General features: G+C 38.3%; 2 protein-coding genes across 2 annotated transcripts; both read right to left on the bottom strand.

Moving 5' to 3' along the window:
- Positions 1 to 848: 848 nt before the first annotated feature.
- Positions 849 to 6,123, bottom strand: psmb7 (proteasome 20S subunit beta 7). The gene is made up of 8 exons (XM_079735985.1): positions 6,050 to 6,123; positions 5,200 to 5,293; positions 4,395 to 4,492; positions 3,573 to 3,713; positions 2,538 to 2,653; positions 2,360 to 2,418; positions 2,000 to 2,151; positions 849 to 1,231 (listed from the first exon to the last, which is right to left on the bottom strand). Exons 1-8 carry the CDS (start codon positions 6,109 to 6,111, stop codon positions 1,120 to 1,122), a joined length of 834 nt encoding a protein of 277 aa, XP_079592111.1. The 5' UTR covers positions 6,112 to 6,123; the 3' UTR covers positions 849 to 1,119.
- A 2,712-nt stretch (positions 6,124 to 8,835) lies between these two features.
- On the bottom strand, positions 8,836 to 13,458 carry LOC307075155 (nuclear receptor subfamily 5 group A member 2-like; the record flags this gene model as incomplete). Its single annotated transcript, XM_079735658.1, has 7 exons — positions 8,836 to 9,089; positions 9,465 to 9,612; positions 10,629 to 10,748; positions 11,450 to 12,063; positions 12,608 to 12,749; positions 12,869 to 12,961; positions 13,450 to 13,458. The coding sequence occupies 7 exons, from the start codon at positions 13,456 to 13,458 to the stop codon at positions 8,836 to 8,838; spliced, it is 1,380 nt and encodes a 459-aa protein (XP_079591784.1).
- Between the last annotated feature and the right edge of the window lie 1,534 nt (positions 13,459 to 14,992).

The following is a 14,992-nucleotide window of genomic DNA, read 5'->3' as shown; positions in this document are numbered from 1 at the left end:
TTATCAATTTAATATTGCGATCAATTACCATCTACTATTAATTGCCTAAATGAATTATTGTGTCAATCACCAGTGTTCAGCAAGTTTGTCTCTGGGGTATTTACTTTATTTGTTGGGTATTTGTGGTATTTTAACATATTGGATAAACTGAGTATGACCTAGCAGCAAAGCATATTTCCTAAAATTACCACTTCAGCCTAGCTGGGCAATGAACAGTCAGACTTATAATTACATGACTAATAATACTATTAGTCATGTAAGTATTATTATACTATATTACTACTTCGGTATAGTTTAGGTTCCATAGGTTTAGACACACTAAACAAGTTCTAAGAGAAAAATGAAGTGATCAAAGTTGCAACCCCTTTTATGGCACTTAAAAATATAAAATAAATATTTAATAAAAAATAGGTAATACAGTAGCACACCATCCATGGCCTTAACAGGCTCTATAGCTCACCCTGCAGCCAGAGTTAGGAAATACACCATTGAAGCAGAGGCTAAAAGTGGCATACATAGTTCTATGAAGAACCATTTAATGCCATGGCACATGCTGAACATGATCCACACCTACTATTACCACCCTATTTGAACGCCTCGCAGAAGTACTACAGATAAATAAGCGTACTAAATAAATAAGGACAGGACATTGTTCACATCTTTGTTAATTGTCAATTAATATGAAGATATAGAAGTAATCACTAATAAGCAACACACTAATAGGAAGGTCTTGAATTTCTCAAGACATATCAATAGTTTAATGTGTATTATTTCTATAACAAACACTGCAGTATGGGACTTTCCGATTTGAGCCCTCTGACCCAGCAATACAATAAAACATTAAACGCACATTGCAGAGATTGTATCTTGTATTTTAGAGTTTATTCCAACCACTGGTCACACATGTTCAATAGCACCTGAATTAACTTTAAAATTGCTGAAAACTCAAGGTATGTTCAAATGATATAACACATTCAGAGAGGGACGTTAACAGGTATAGGCATTACATCTTTATTGAAAACCATTCATTTTTATTGAAAAACATACCATATCTACTACTAGGTATAGAATGGCAAAATGAGGGGGTGTTTTCGGGAACATGAAGAGAGACGGAGCAGGTTATGAGGTGTCCATGGTCTGGACGTGTTCTCCCACGGTGTCCAGGTTTAAGTGGGTTATTACTTTGGTCAAAACCCCAGTTGTTCCTTTTTTGTACTTGTAATCACCAGTCCTGGATAGAAGAAAATAAATACCTGAATTCGGCACTTTTTCTACAGTGAACAACCTAGTGTTGAGGATCCATATTTTTTAAACAAGGTATTTGTTAAATATAGACCATTTATAATTGGCATCTGAATTGACACATCATAAAAACACATCTATCGAAAACACCGCACACCAATTTAACTCTGGGAACTCGCATGCAAGTTAGTTAAGTGACTTGAGGTAAGCAGAAATGAACGACGAAAAAACGTAAAACTTTCAGTTAAAAGGATTAGTACACAAAGCACAGCACAATATTAGAGGCAGGTGAGGTGGACCCTGCCAACTTTGTACTTCTAGGGAACACATTTTACTTACTGGCATAAGGTTTCAAGCTCATTTACTCTTCAAGCAAAACAGGCAACAGGGTAGAAGTCAGGCATCATTTCTACAATTATTTCCAGCTACGATGCAGTTATGATTAAGTATCTGGTTTTAACCTTAATTTCATTCAAACAGCATTTCAGGTTGAACAATAATTCAGGCTTACAAGCAATGCACCCCTGGAAACGGAATTTGTTACATTTTTGCAGTCTAATAACTTAAGAAATACTAAAGTAATGGTATAACTGAATACTGAGTCAGCTGTGTTATGTATTGAAAACCTCTTTTTGTGAGTTTATTATCTGGTTAAGTTCCAGCTGTGCTATTTTTATAATTAGCATTCAAACAGCATTCAAAAGTGAAATTCTTTTGTTTGCGCCCTGTTTGTCCTCATTTTAAGAACATTATTTACCTGACACCCTTCTTGTTAGCCTCATCGTGGGGCCTGATGTAATCCACGTTGCCTTTGGTGATGACACACAGGTCAATGTTGCTACCGGAGCCCAGATCATTGAAGATTCCTCCAGCGATAGCATCACGCACAAGCCTCTTGGCCTCTTCCTCCTGATAAAATTAAACGGGATGGAAATGGTAATCAATTGATCGTATTTGTTATTGCTTCAAACTAAATACAATTATGCTGACATTTCAGCAACATTTTAATGAGATTAATGGAGCTACTATCGTGAACATCCCTTTTTTTAAATCAACCAAGCCGTGTTACAAATGTCACCTGACCCCAACTTCGCATAAGACAAACCACAAGACTCACCTCCATATCGGGCTTGTAGCGATCCTCAAATACTGCCATCGCTGCAAGGGACCCAGAACCTTAAAAAAAATAAAAGGATCAAAACGAATTCAATTCCATCGTAACAGTGCTTTTCATTTTCAATATCTAAAAAGGTACTCTGCTCTTCAAACAACATCCATGTGAAACGTGAACCTACCCATGGTGACATAGGGCAACTTGTCTGTGGAGCCGTGGGGGTATATGCTGTAGAGGTGGGGGCCCATACAGTCCACACCCCCAAGCACAAGAGCAGCGCCGATGTAGCCCTGGTACCTGAACAATGAACACATCCTCATTGATAAGGCTACCACAAAGAATTGGGATGAAAGTGGACCAGAATTTAATGATACATAGAAAAAAAATCCAGACTAGTCTGCAACGTGTTTAAATCTTTACATGGGCTGTATTTAAGAATGTCGGCATCAAGTTTTAGCCTATTTTCCCCCCAAGAAAAGTTTACTGGTGCTTGCTGAGTTTGTGTTCGAAGGAAGCCGAAAATGACGACACGATAGACTGCTGTTTTGGAACAGCCCCGCTCGCGCTGCTGACAGCTGCGGTAGGACGGCGGGCAAAACTTGTTGTTGCGCGCATTTTCATACTTTCTGTGTAGTCGCTGGGATGGTATGTTTTCAGATGTTGAAATAAATTAGTTGTGTTTCCCAATCGTGCCGGCATCGACCGACGGCATAATTTACAGACGGTCTTATCCTGTGCTTCATCAGTTTTGAGATAGCCAAACCACTTCCATATAATGGACGTCTTGTAACCTTTTTTATCGACTACCTTACCCTCCGTTGTTCCACTCATTTTTATTCTGTCACAAAACGCTCCTCTCGTCTTTCCTTACCGCGGTGCTGGAACGGAAGCTCAGACATGCACCAGGAAATTGGCGTGTACTTAGACATTAACCACAAAACTGCAATGACTATTGTGTTTATTTCTGCTGTGTGATTGGCTGTTAGGTAAATCCATATCAGAACTGTTTTTATTTATTTATTTATTTTATTTTTTAAACTTTTTTTTTATATCGAGCATTTATGTCTAATGCTCATCGTCATAATCTATGTGAGTTTTATCGGGACTAATAATCGTAATCGAGTTATCGCCCAGCCCTAGTTTGTGCCACGAAAAACGTCCAATTTAAAAGCAATTTAAAAAATGCAGACGGACGCCAAGCTACTGGTGTCCATACCTGAAGAGCATCTGCTTGAGCATGCGGTTAGCTGTAGCGACGCGAGGCAGCCTGCCGGTGGAAAGGCCGTGCAACTCTAGGTTGGAGGATATGATCTGGGTGGTCATCTCCGTGTCCGCAGCCGTACCTGCCCCGCAGCAACTGCAGAAACAAAACCAAAGTCGCATCACTTCATGTATTCACAACCTTCACAACTATAAACGATGAATGACACACCTACTCCTCATTTGAGACTTTGTAACATTGGTCCTTACTCATTTCAAAGTAAAGTGAGTAGTAAGCTACATCACGTTGTTAAGCCCATAAGCAGAAAGTGGACGTGCAAGCTGTAAGCCGACGAATGAAACAGCAGACACTTAAAAGGGCACTTGCAAGCTCAAGGACCTATAAATGTATGAATTGATTAATGTTTCAAGCGTGGACTTGTAGGACCACATCTCGTGCTTGTCGACAACCTACGATTTCTATTGAACCCAAATCCAAACTCAATGCACCGGGAGTACCGTCCACAGGTACACTTGCGGGTAAAATCAAGTACCAAGAGTTTATCATGACTAGTTAAATAGCTTTCTACAACGTTGCAAACAATTATGGCTTTGTGTCATTTGGTTGGTGCTGTATTGTGTCTAGGTCATTTCAAGTGACTCCCAGAAAAACTGCTTCAATGTTGATTCTCATCTAAAACCTTGGGAAATAAAGCATTGAGACATTACTCAATGACAACGGAACATTATTTTCAGAAGCATATTAGATCATATTACAGTAAGATGACCCAGCATGCCAACATAATGAAGCTGCTTGCATCAAAGCTCCAGTACTCACTAAATGTTGGGTGAAATGTAGTGGATCTTTGAGCAGTTCTTGTCTGCCACGATCATGCCTTCAGTAGCTCTGGTGTCGGCCCCAAGGACAATCCCATCCTTCAAAAGACAAAGAATAGTGCATTATATACACCATATTTTAATACATTTGGTATTCAATTATGTAGCACCTTAGTCCATTGAAAAATGTACTTCAAATTGCCGTTAAAGATTTCCAAAATAATAGACAATTACTTTTCTTCAACATTGGGGATACTTTTGTAATGGACAGGGAAAGCAGAGCCTGTTGTTGATTCTTTTGACTTTTAAATGCCATACCTTTCCCAGAAGTCTGCCTTTACTCAATCATCGATTGCCCATCTGAGTTTACCGAAACCTAAGATCCTGTTAGCTGTAATATGGGTTAAGGCATTGAGGCCGAGGCCCCACGTAGGGCCCGTGATATGCTTATAGGGTCGAGTAGATCGATGACATCAAAAGATATTTGATGATCTTAATTGATTTTAATTATTTTTCATAAATGTCTTGTACATAGAAACTGACACCCTGATAATTCATAGCAATGAGCAAACTACTTGGTGTATAGTGGAGCAATAAATTAACGTACACTGGCACATTGATATTACTGACAGATGTTTGGTTGTGTGTGGAAGCAGCTGTAAAAGAGTTAAGTTGCCGTTTCAAACATTTGACAGCTAGATATGGGGTAACGGAACAGTGAGGTTAGTAATTCATAGAGATCAGAAACGCAAAACATTTATTTGGACCATTCCCTGTTTTCCTCTTTACCAGATTGTTTCACTTACCTTGAAAACAATACCACAGATTGTGGTACCAGTTTTGCGTGCTGCAGGTACGCTGGATCCCAGCTTTGCAGAATCGGCTTCTAAAACTGCATTTCTAAAAATGTATCAAAAGGAGTTGCATAAATATGGGCAAGTAAATGCATCTTAGGCTATTTAAACAAGTTGTCTAATATTTATTTTTTTAACAATTTAAATGTATACTAAAATGCAATAAAAATGCCAAAGAGTGACGAAAACATTATCTTGTACTTTGAAGGTTTAAGAGAGTACTTCTAGGAGTTTCAGAGCGCCTGAATATACACTCTGAATTGTAGTTAATTTAGGCCTGGTAAAATCATATCCAAAATGCCAATATCCACGAATGTCATGCAGTTTAAAAGTAACCATACCAACGTTTCACCTAAACGTATCGCTCATTCCTAAATAAATTGACTAAAATGACATCAGTAACGTTTCATTGTGTGACTATGTGTTGATGTTGCATCCCCAGTGAACGTCTCATTCAGTCCGTTGCGTTAGCAGAAGCTAACCTAGCGTGCTCACTCACTGGACATAACTGGCAACACCATTTTAATATCAAACTTTCTCCCCAATGAGAAAATATTTTAATAGCAAAAACTAAACTAAACTAATCAATTGTGAAACTGTCGGACATTAAATTAGTCTACATTAATTTCAAAAAGGCATTTTTCAGGACCAAAAGCCTTAGTCATTCAAGCACGTACCCGCTGTAGCGGGCTAGTAGCCTCATCCAAGTACACCCAATCTACATTCATACTTTTCCAAGCTTGTCCCTGATGTAAACTGCATTGCACATAATATGTCACATTTATATCCATCACAACCTTACCTTTTACAGTTTTCGAAACTGAAACCGCCAAGAGGTGCCCGGCTAACAGACAAAGTCGCCATGATTCTTTTGGAATTAAGGTTCGTTTCCGGGAAGCGGACCTGAGAGGATGTATACAGGATGTATGGTCACGACCATGGTCACGACAGGATACGTTGTCATTACAGATCCAAAAAGACGAAAATAATACATAATTAATAATAACTAAAAAACATCCATGATTTCGACCACAAAATAAAATGTTGTTATACTGTTTATTCTAGAGCTATTTATGTTAACCGGTAACTAATAACCATCAATTGTATATGAATCAATGGGGATGTTATAACCCGGATGTTGTGCATGCCAATCATTCACTGGAGTAGTTGGTAAGACAATGCACACTGTAACTATTTTGGTATTCGTGTAGGGGGTTATGGTAAAAATGTAAGCTACTGCAGTCACATTTTTCAAACGCAGAAAAAACTGTTGAGAACGATTATTAACTGTACAATCTTTGTCTAATCTCTGACCAATTTGTAATGAATCCAAATGGGTCAAAAATATATGGGACTTCAGAAACAAAGAATGACATTCGACTTTCAATAAAATGACCAAATCCCTTCAAAGTACTTTAATGAAAGACAATTTATGAATTTATAAAGGATGTTGATTTTTGACATATTCGTCATCTGAGTGATTTAATATAACTACATGATTTTTTTCTTATTTACATGCGTTTGACTGTTCTATTATTTAAAAATATATAGGCCTATTTATACAAACTACATTCTAATTATCATCTGTGTAATTCCTGGCTAGGCATCTGACGAACAGATTTTAGCATTACATTATTACCAAAAGTGATCACAGTGTAAACAGATACATTTAACGGATTAAGTTGTTCCAATGGGGTGGTCATGTTTTTCACTTCAATGGGATGAATGCCAATCTGATACCAGCTGGTTGGCAGGGTAATTTAGGAAAAAGTGGTTTGCTATCAGGGGAAGCAGATCAAATGGATGTCAGGCAGGAAGCGTCTCTAGTGCATTACTTTGATTGGGGGCTTCTATCAAGAGAGCTAGATAGAAAACAGGTGGATAAAGAGTAATCAGAGGGATCTGCTTTTCGAGATGGACTGGGCCTCAACCTGGAGAAATGTCAAAGGGATTCTCTCCTCATCACTCTTATAGCCTGCTTTGCTATTTAAATGTTCTATAAATCACAAATTAGTGGTTAGAATATAGATTAGTTATTTTTTGTTTCATTAAATTGTTTAAAATGTTAGGATTTCAGAGTTGACAGTTACCACTGTCATTTGTGCTGTTACATTGGAACAATGGACCCCAAATTATGTCATGATATTAGAAATATACATTTTGAAGGATGAAGGATGGTGAATAATATTATTTATTTGATTTGATTTGGGGTAACAAAACATGAAACTTCCAAGAGGGTAGTGCTTGAAAATGCATTTGCCATGTTTACATGTGCAAAATTATTCATTTATTAGCGAACATAGTCATTTACCTCTTTCATGGAAACATAAATACATTAAGAATTAACAATTTGAGTTATACCTATCACACCAATTTAAAACTGAATCAAGCAAACTAGCTTCTTAATTATCATACTAAATTACTTATAATATTCATGTCATATGTAAAATGTGATTTGAATTTTGAATAAATTTTTGTGTTGGCGTCTTCTACATTTTTACATTAAGGCCATTTAGCAGATGCTACTATCAAAGTATTTTACTATAAATCATCGATAACTATTACTGCTATCTGCAATTTAATTAAACATTTGGACTACATTTCTAGAAAAAATGTGTTTAAATAAAACTAGTTCTGGAGAATACAAAGGTTGTCTCTAAAATGTTGTCTTTATCATTATGTTAAGTTGTTTATAGGTATTATCTAACATCTTGATTTGCATGTCACATGTTTAGACGGCCCAAAGCTCTTCAAAGCAACCAATATTTTAATACCCTCTATGGGGTCTCTGTACAAGCTCAATACCCCCCCCCCCCCCCCCCCCTGCGTAGCCTAGGAACATTTAATAACAAACTGCTGGAGGCTTTGGTTTTGAACAACATAAATGGCTGGGTTTATGCACTTAATTCACCTAGGCACCGAGGTATAAAAAATGATGTTGTTTATAATGAAACGACAATAGGTTACAATATCAATCAACACATTTAATTGGCTTGATTTGTTGGCTGCATTACCAATATCATTAATATTTTGTTACTGAGTGAAGTGTGTGCCACAGAATACAGAGCGATATAGCAGTCAGAACCAGTAAAAAAAGATACCAGACACTGTTGACTTTTTTTTTTTGCTTTAAGCAAACAACATAAATTACATTTGTTACTTTTGTTATTGTTCTTACATTCACAGATGGAATGTTATGAAAATGATATACAGATCACTGTATTGTTTTGTAATTTGGTATTCAAATAAAAAATATATATTAACGGCAAAATATTTTTGTATGTCAGTATAAATGTAAGTATACAATGTACAAATGTGAAGTTTCTTCACATTTTTTGTTTGGGGTGTTTTAGTGTTGTTAGTTATTGGGGATTGGTTAGTTGGAATATAGGTCAGTAAACAAGCTTCAAAGAACTTGTTTCCAATCAGCCACCATCCTTATAGTCACATTTTCTTTAGTGGCACTTTGTACAATATGGCTACAAAAACAAAATTATCCATTTAGATTTCAATTTAGAGTATCCTTCAAATATGCACTTCAATATACTTTACACATAACACAACAAATATTAGAAATCATAGCATCTTTCACATGGAATGGTGCTTTGCATGCAGCAACTCATTAAGCAGATTGTTACAGGGCACTTCACCACAAATATCCTTAGAACATAGATACTCCTCAGCAAGCGTGCTGAGGGCACATAGGTCTGACCAGCACAGTAGCAGCTTATCAAACTTGTCAAGGAATTGGGGATAGGCACACAGTGTATATTCAAGCAGGGCCCTATGAACTTGCTCCTTGACATTCTCCACAAACGACTGGTTTTCAACGTGTTTCAGATCTGCAGACAAGATAGAAAGAGAAGTGCCAATGCAATGACCTAACATTAATTATATAGAAATAGGACGTTACAAATTAAACTGTATACATATTATATTAACTACGAGGATATCAGTTTAAGTTCAAGATCAAATAAAACCAAATATGATATCAGATATGATAAAGTGTAATCCATTTTGTGCCTGGATACAAGAAATAAAACAATGACTTCCCATTAGTAATAAAAATACCCTCTTTAAATTGTGTGATATCAGAAATAACGTCTTTGTCACCAAACAATACACAGAAAACACAAGTGACAACACTAAATGATACAGTATACTAGTAATACTAATCCTAAAACCACAAAGCAATATGTTCAGCAGACAACACCTACCTGTATTGAAGAGGATGAGAAACTTGAAGCAGACCACCTCATTGCGGTCTACCTGCAACTTCCGGAAGGATTCCACCAGATCCTGTCCCTTCTGGAGAAGAGTTCTGAGCAGGGGACCGGCAGGGCTGACTAATGCAGGCAGATCCACCTAGACACAGAGGTACTGCTCAGACACACGCCATCCCAATGCATTCAGCTTTCCACACAGAGAACATCCACCATTCATATCCTACATAAGAGTAGGCATCTAGTAGGCCTTAAAGCTGCTGAAGCTAAGACTCAACAGCTTTTATCTGAGTGTAATTTGTTAGAAACGGCCTAGCCACCTGTCAGCTGTTATGAGTATGCTTTGATTTAAAGGCTCTGGGAGAATATCTGTTTTGAGTTGACTGCATCTGCCTCGGTATGAGTCTATGTCGATAGCAGAACACTCCTGGCTAATTTCTAACCAATCGGGGCATCTCGTCCTTCCCTGAGTGGTTCGGGGAATCCATATTGCCTGTCAATCACAGATGGGTGAATGTAACACTTCCCAATTGCCCAGAACCAAGGGAGGGAGGGAGCAGAGAGGGAGGGGACATTTCATAGAGCTGTTTAGTTTCCAGATCTTGCTCTCTTCTGTTTTCTTCTGCTCTCTCTCTATTTACTCTCTTAAAATAGCCTGAAATGATAACACTGCTGTCTCTCCAGTTCACACAAAGGTATAAATGGTCAATCAATCAATCAATCAATCAATCAATCGTGAGTCAATCAATGAGTAAATATATATAGTATAGGGTCACCCTTTAAATAGTATCCGTTATTAAACAACAACTTAACACGAGTGGTTGGGGTAATGGTTTTGATTAGGTAAGTACATGTTGTTAACGTTTGTAACCGTGATCATCACACATGTAGTTAAACTGTAACAGGAAACTCTAATGTAAAGTGTTGCCATATATAGTCAATACAAAGTAAGAATCAAGACATTATTTTCAAACAAATGTTAGTTATTTTGTGAAAAGTCACAGTCAAAATAAAGAAACATGAAAAAGAAGAACACAGTCTTTTGTGACAGACACCATCATTTTGCTGAGTAAAGGACCCTTTTAGACAGGTGACAATCCACAGAAATGGTGGTTCTAATAGGCTAAGATGTGAGGCCTTGTAGGATCGAGCGCTGACCTCCTGTCCAGTGACCAGGACCAGACTTCCCTGTCCGCCATGTTGGAGCTGCCTGGAGACCATGTCCAGGAGCAGCAGCTCACACCAGCAGTGGTGCAGCAGTTTCATCTGGTCACTCACCTGGTAGATGACACACACAAACACACACACACACACACAGAAGCAAGCACTCACAGAAACACACACAAACAAACACACAAACACACACACACACACACAAACACACACACAAACACATACACACACAAACACACACACAAACACACACACACGCACACACACACACACACACACACACACACACACACAAATGTACACACAGAAGCAAGCACTCACAAACATGAAAACACACACATGCACACAAATTTAGAAAAAAATGATCTCTGTAGTCTTTCTTTGGTTTAGTGTACTTTAAGATATAACAAACAAACAAATTATTCTCATCAAATAAATACAGATACAAACCTTTTACTATTCCGCCAGGCAAACAAATTGTGATTGCTGAAACCATTATAGTTACGAAACACACACTTAAAGCCCTGGGACCACTCTATTAACAAATGGTAAAACTAATCCTTTATTCTAGCAATAACAAATGAGATAAAAAAACAATGCATTTGTGTCTGGGCCTGTGTGTGTGTGTGTGTATATGTGAGTGTCCCTGTATGTCTGTGGGTTTCTCTGTGTGCCTGTGTGTGTCTGTGTGAGGGTTTGTGCATGACTGCATGTGTGTTTGGCCTACACTGTAACCATCAAAAGATGTAACCATCCCTAAATCAGAAATTATAACCAACTGCTATCTTCAGACGAGGTATATTTACCTTCAGCTCTTTGAAGAAGACGCTCCCACGAGCCCATTCCACGATGTAGAACAGCATCTGGTCCACCATGAGATACATGTAGGTCTCCCCAAGCCCACCCCAGCCCCCTTCCCCTTGCATCTGCTGGAGACGGCCAATGATCTTACTCCGCACCTGGAGCTCATCCAGCTCACAACGCAGGAATTCAACCAGCAGGTGAGGCAGTGCAGGCCCCTGGGCCGAGAAGGAGCCAGAGCACTGGGCCTGACCGGGGATGCCAGAGCAGTCGCCAATCACCGCCATGGCATGGACCGGCGAGTAGAGCGCCCCCAGTGGCGATACGTGGTAGTGCTGGGGGCTCTCGTGGCGTGGTTGGTTTTGGTAGAAAGTGTAGCCGCTGTGAGCTTGTGGATGGAGGTCGGAGGTGATGGTGTCGCTGGGGGTGGTGTTGATGTTGATGTTGGGGAAGTTGAGCGGTGTCCTGGTTGGAGGAGAAAAAAGATCCGGGGTGTGGTATTCTGCCTTGAGACCGTGACTCTGGAACAGAGCGTTTTTCTGCTGCTTGAGGGCACGGTGGCGCTTGTACATTGGGCCGAACCTGTTCCTGCCACCACGCATCCGGTCTGCTCGGACAGCTAACACGGGGATAGGAATAAGAGCAATATATTAATGTTATTATCATACATTTATTGATCATATATTATACCGTTTCGATTCTCCACCCATCCCTACCACCTGGCAGATGCAGAGTCTTGGTCCATACATCTCACCAACTCTATGCCCATTAAAAATACAAATTAATTTTTAGCAGACTACAAAATAAGTTTTATGGATACGATTTTTTTTTACCATCCTCGTTATGTAAATTTCACTCATGTTACAACTTAATAGTTTATAACCTTATTCCACCTTTTCACACACATTAATTTGGTTGCATGGGCTATTTATATGAATCTCCTTTAAAACACACAAATTGTATTACAATTGATTCAAGAAATTGTGTAAGTCCTCCAATTAAAATTATGAAAACGTTGTGAACTTGAACAGACATATATGGACTTTTACTTTGCATCATTGGCAAATCTGGGGTCAGGTTAGGCCTGTTCAATAATAATAACAATAATACAAATAAATTGAAATGAATAATGGTTATGCTATACAATTATTATATCCTCTTACCTTCCAATCGCATTCCAACACGAAGGCACTTTTGGAACCTACAGAAAGGACATCTCTTCCTCTGGGTTTTATCGATCCTGCAATCTTGGCTTTCTGAACAAGTGTAACTCTTGTTGTTTTGAACTGTGCGTTTGAAGAATCCCTATTTGGGTAAGTTATTATTACGTCAATAAGAAAATAGGGTATAGAGAGGGCTATATTGGCCTATATTTATGTATCACAAAAAAACATCGTCTAAAAAACAGGTATAGAGGGTATTACCTTACAACTTTCGCAGGTCAGTAGTCCGTAGTGGTACCCGGACACCGTGTCCCCGCACACGGGGCACATGTCTAGGTCAGCATCACTCGGGTACTGCGTCGACCACAACATCACGACACCACATCATGGGTCATGTAACGAGCCGTTTATGCCATTTTATTAATTAATACAAAGTATAGGCACAATAAAATAGATGGCATTTGGACTACTTTTGTGAAAACTAAGCTCATGTGTGTTACATGTAGGCCAATAATCAGCAAAACTGGCATACGCTAAAAATGATATAGCAATGGGTAAGTACATTGATTTCAAAACAATTCAGTATTATTATTGTTATTATTATTAGGCTATTTGTTATTAATATTTTATCTTAATAATTGTTCGAGCGCTTGCTTCTTATTTATGTATTATTATTGCCCCCTTAATCCCTTAAAGTGGCGACGGCTATTTAGAATCGCTTACGTTCTTAATTAAAAAAAAAAAAAAAAAACACATTTGCACGAAATGCATTACGAGAAAGCGCAATTCTCTCCATTATACAGGATACAGGGCTGTTCTCTATTTATATTTTGGCAGCTTACCCTCTCCATCCTTAGTGCGTCTAATTAATAGGTATTGAAGACTCGTGTATGTCCGATGACCATTCAAAAACAAGAAGAATGGAAGCAATAAACGAAAAGAAGTGTGTTTTGTTGGGCGTCGATCTGTCTGTGGGACGGGAACATCCTCCGTTACCTGAGGGATAGGTAACGGAGCCGCAACAACATTTATAGGAGGATGCGAGGCTACAGGCCCAATATATAAACAATTTAGATGTGAATTTGCATGAAAAATATTTTACTTATGATTTTCGTCATTTGGGTTTTGAGTCAGTCCCATGTCATTGCCCGGATGAAGGCGCGTCCTTATTAGACATACATATTTTACATCGTTTAAATATTTTTCAGTTCGATTTTGCAATTTTAGAACATAAATTTGAAATACTTTTTGGAGTAGGCCTACGCCTAGATAGAAGAACTAAACATAAACAACAATATATTTTTGTGTGATTCTAATATAGGCCTTTTAATTGATAGAAATTGATAGCTGTAGGGTTTTTTGTTTTGACTACTATGTTCCATGTATTGCTTGAACCACTTTATTGCAATTCCTATTAAGAATTCCGATTTTGTTATGTTTACCGACAGCCCGATCTATCCTGTCTGATAACGTGTTTGTTAAAAAGCCTGCAAGTCTCACCAGTTTCAATTAGGTTCACCGGTTCGACTGCTATAGGCCTATAAATAGGCTATATCTTAAACATCCAAATCAAAAAAATATATAGGCCTATAATGTTTGGTATAAAGACAACTCTTTCAAATCGTACTCATCCAATATTTTTCATGTTTTTATTTTTCATGTTTTTTCACCTTTGCGGTTTGGATTTCCACGGCCGAAACCTTGAAATGACTAAATTGTGCAAGACCTAGTAGATGTGTATTGTTTAATATTTAAGGGAATTTTGCCATCCCAGCAATAGCTTTGTTGTATCTCCGATGAACCCACTGACTGTATAAGCTACAGCAACCCACTGACCAGTTGGCCCAATGAGTAGGGCGACCTTTCTGATCACGTGGTGCAGTGTCGTCATCGATCAGTCAATCCCTATCTGCAACGTATGACAACTATGAGCCCAGGTTACTTTATAATAGTAATGATAATGCAGTCTATGCTATTATTTAATTAGGCCATAACAGAATCAGCATCGAGAAAGTTGTTATGTGGCCCAATCGGTTACGATTGAAGGGAACATTGAAAACATCTATGTTTTGTAGGCTAAATAATATTTTACTGCACAGGACTATATTCCAAGAGAATTGTGTTATTATGGATAGATAGACGATATATACAGACGGGCGGACGGGCGGACGGACAGACGGACAGACGTGCAGACAGGTAGATAGACGAATAGATAAACGATAAGATAGAGAGACAGAAATGGATATTGGAAGAGAGATAGAGAGAGATGGAGAGAGAGCGAGAGAAAGGGATAGTTTGATAGATAGATAGACGGATATAATGAAATAGAGATATGACATAGAGAGGTGGATAGAGAGAGAGATAGATAGATAGATAGATAGATAG

The sequence above is a fragment of the Pollachius pollachius genome (assembly GCF_949987615.1).
Source record: "Pollachius pollachius genome assembly, chromosome: 4".
Taxonomy (NCBI): Eukaryota; Metazoa; Chordata; class Actinopteri; order Gadiformes; family Gadidae; genus Pollachius; species Pollachius pollachius.
The sequence above is the reverse complement of the archived record's forward strand: the minus strand, read 5'-3'. Positions and strand labels throughout refer to the sequence as shown.

Coding starts and splice junctions, on each gene's coding strand:
- psmb7 (XM_079735985.1), bottom strand. CDS start 6,111: ATGGCGACTTTGTCTGTTAGCCGGGCACCTCTTGGCGGTTTCAGTTTC. Junction 4,493..5,199: donor TCTGTGGTATTGTTTTCAAG/GTAAGTGAAACA, acceptor TGTCTTTTGAAG/GATGGGATTGTCCTTGGGGC. Junction 1,232..1,999: donor GCTAACAAGAAGGGTGTCAG/GTAAATAATGTT, acceptor TCTTCTATCCAG/GACTGGTGATTACAAGTACA.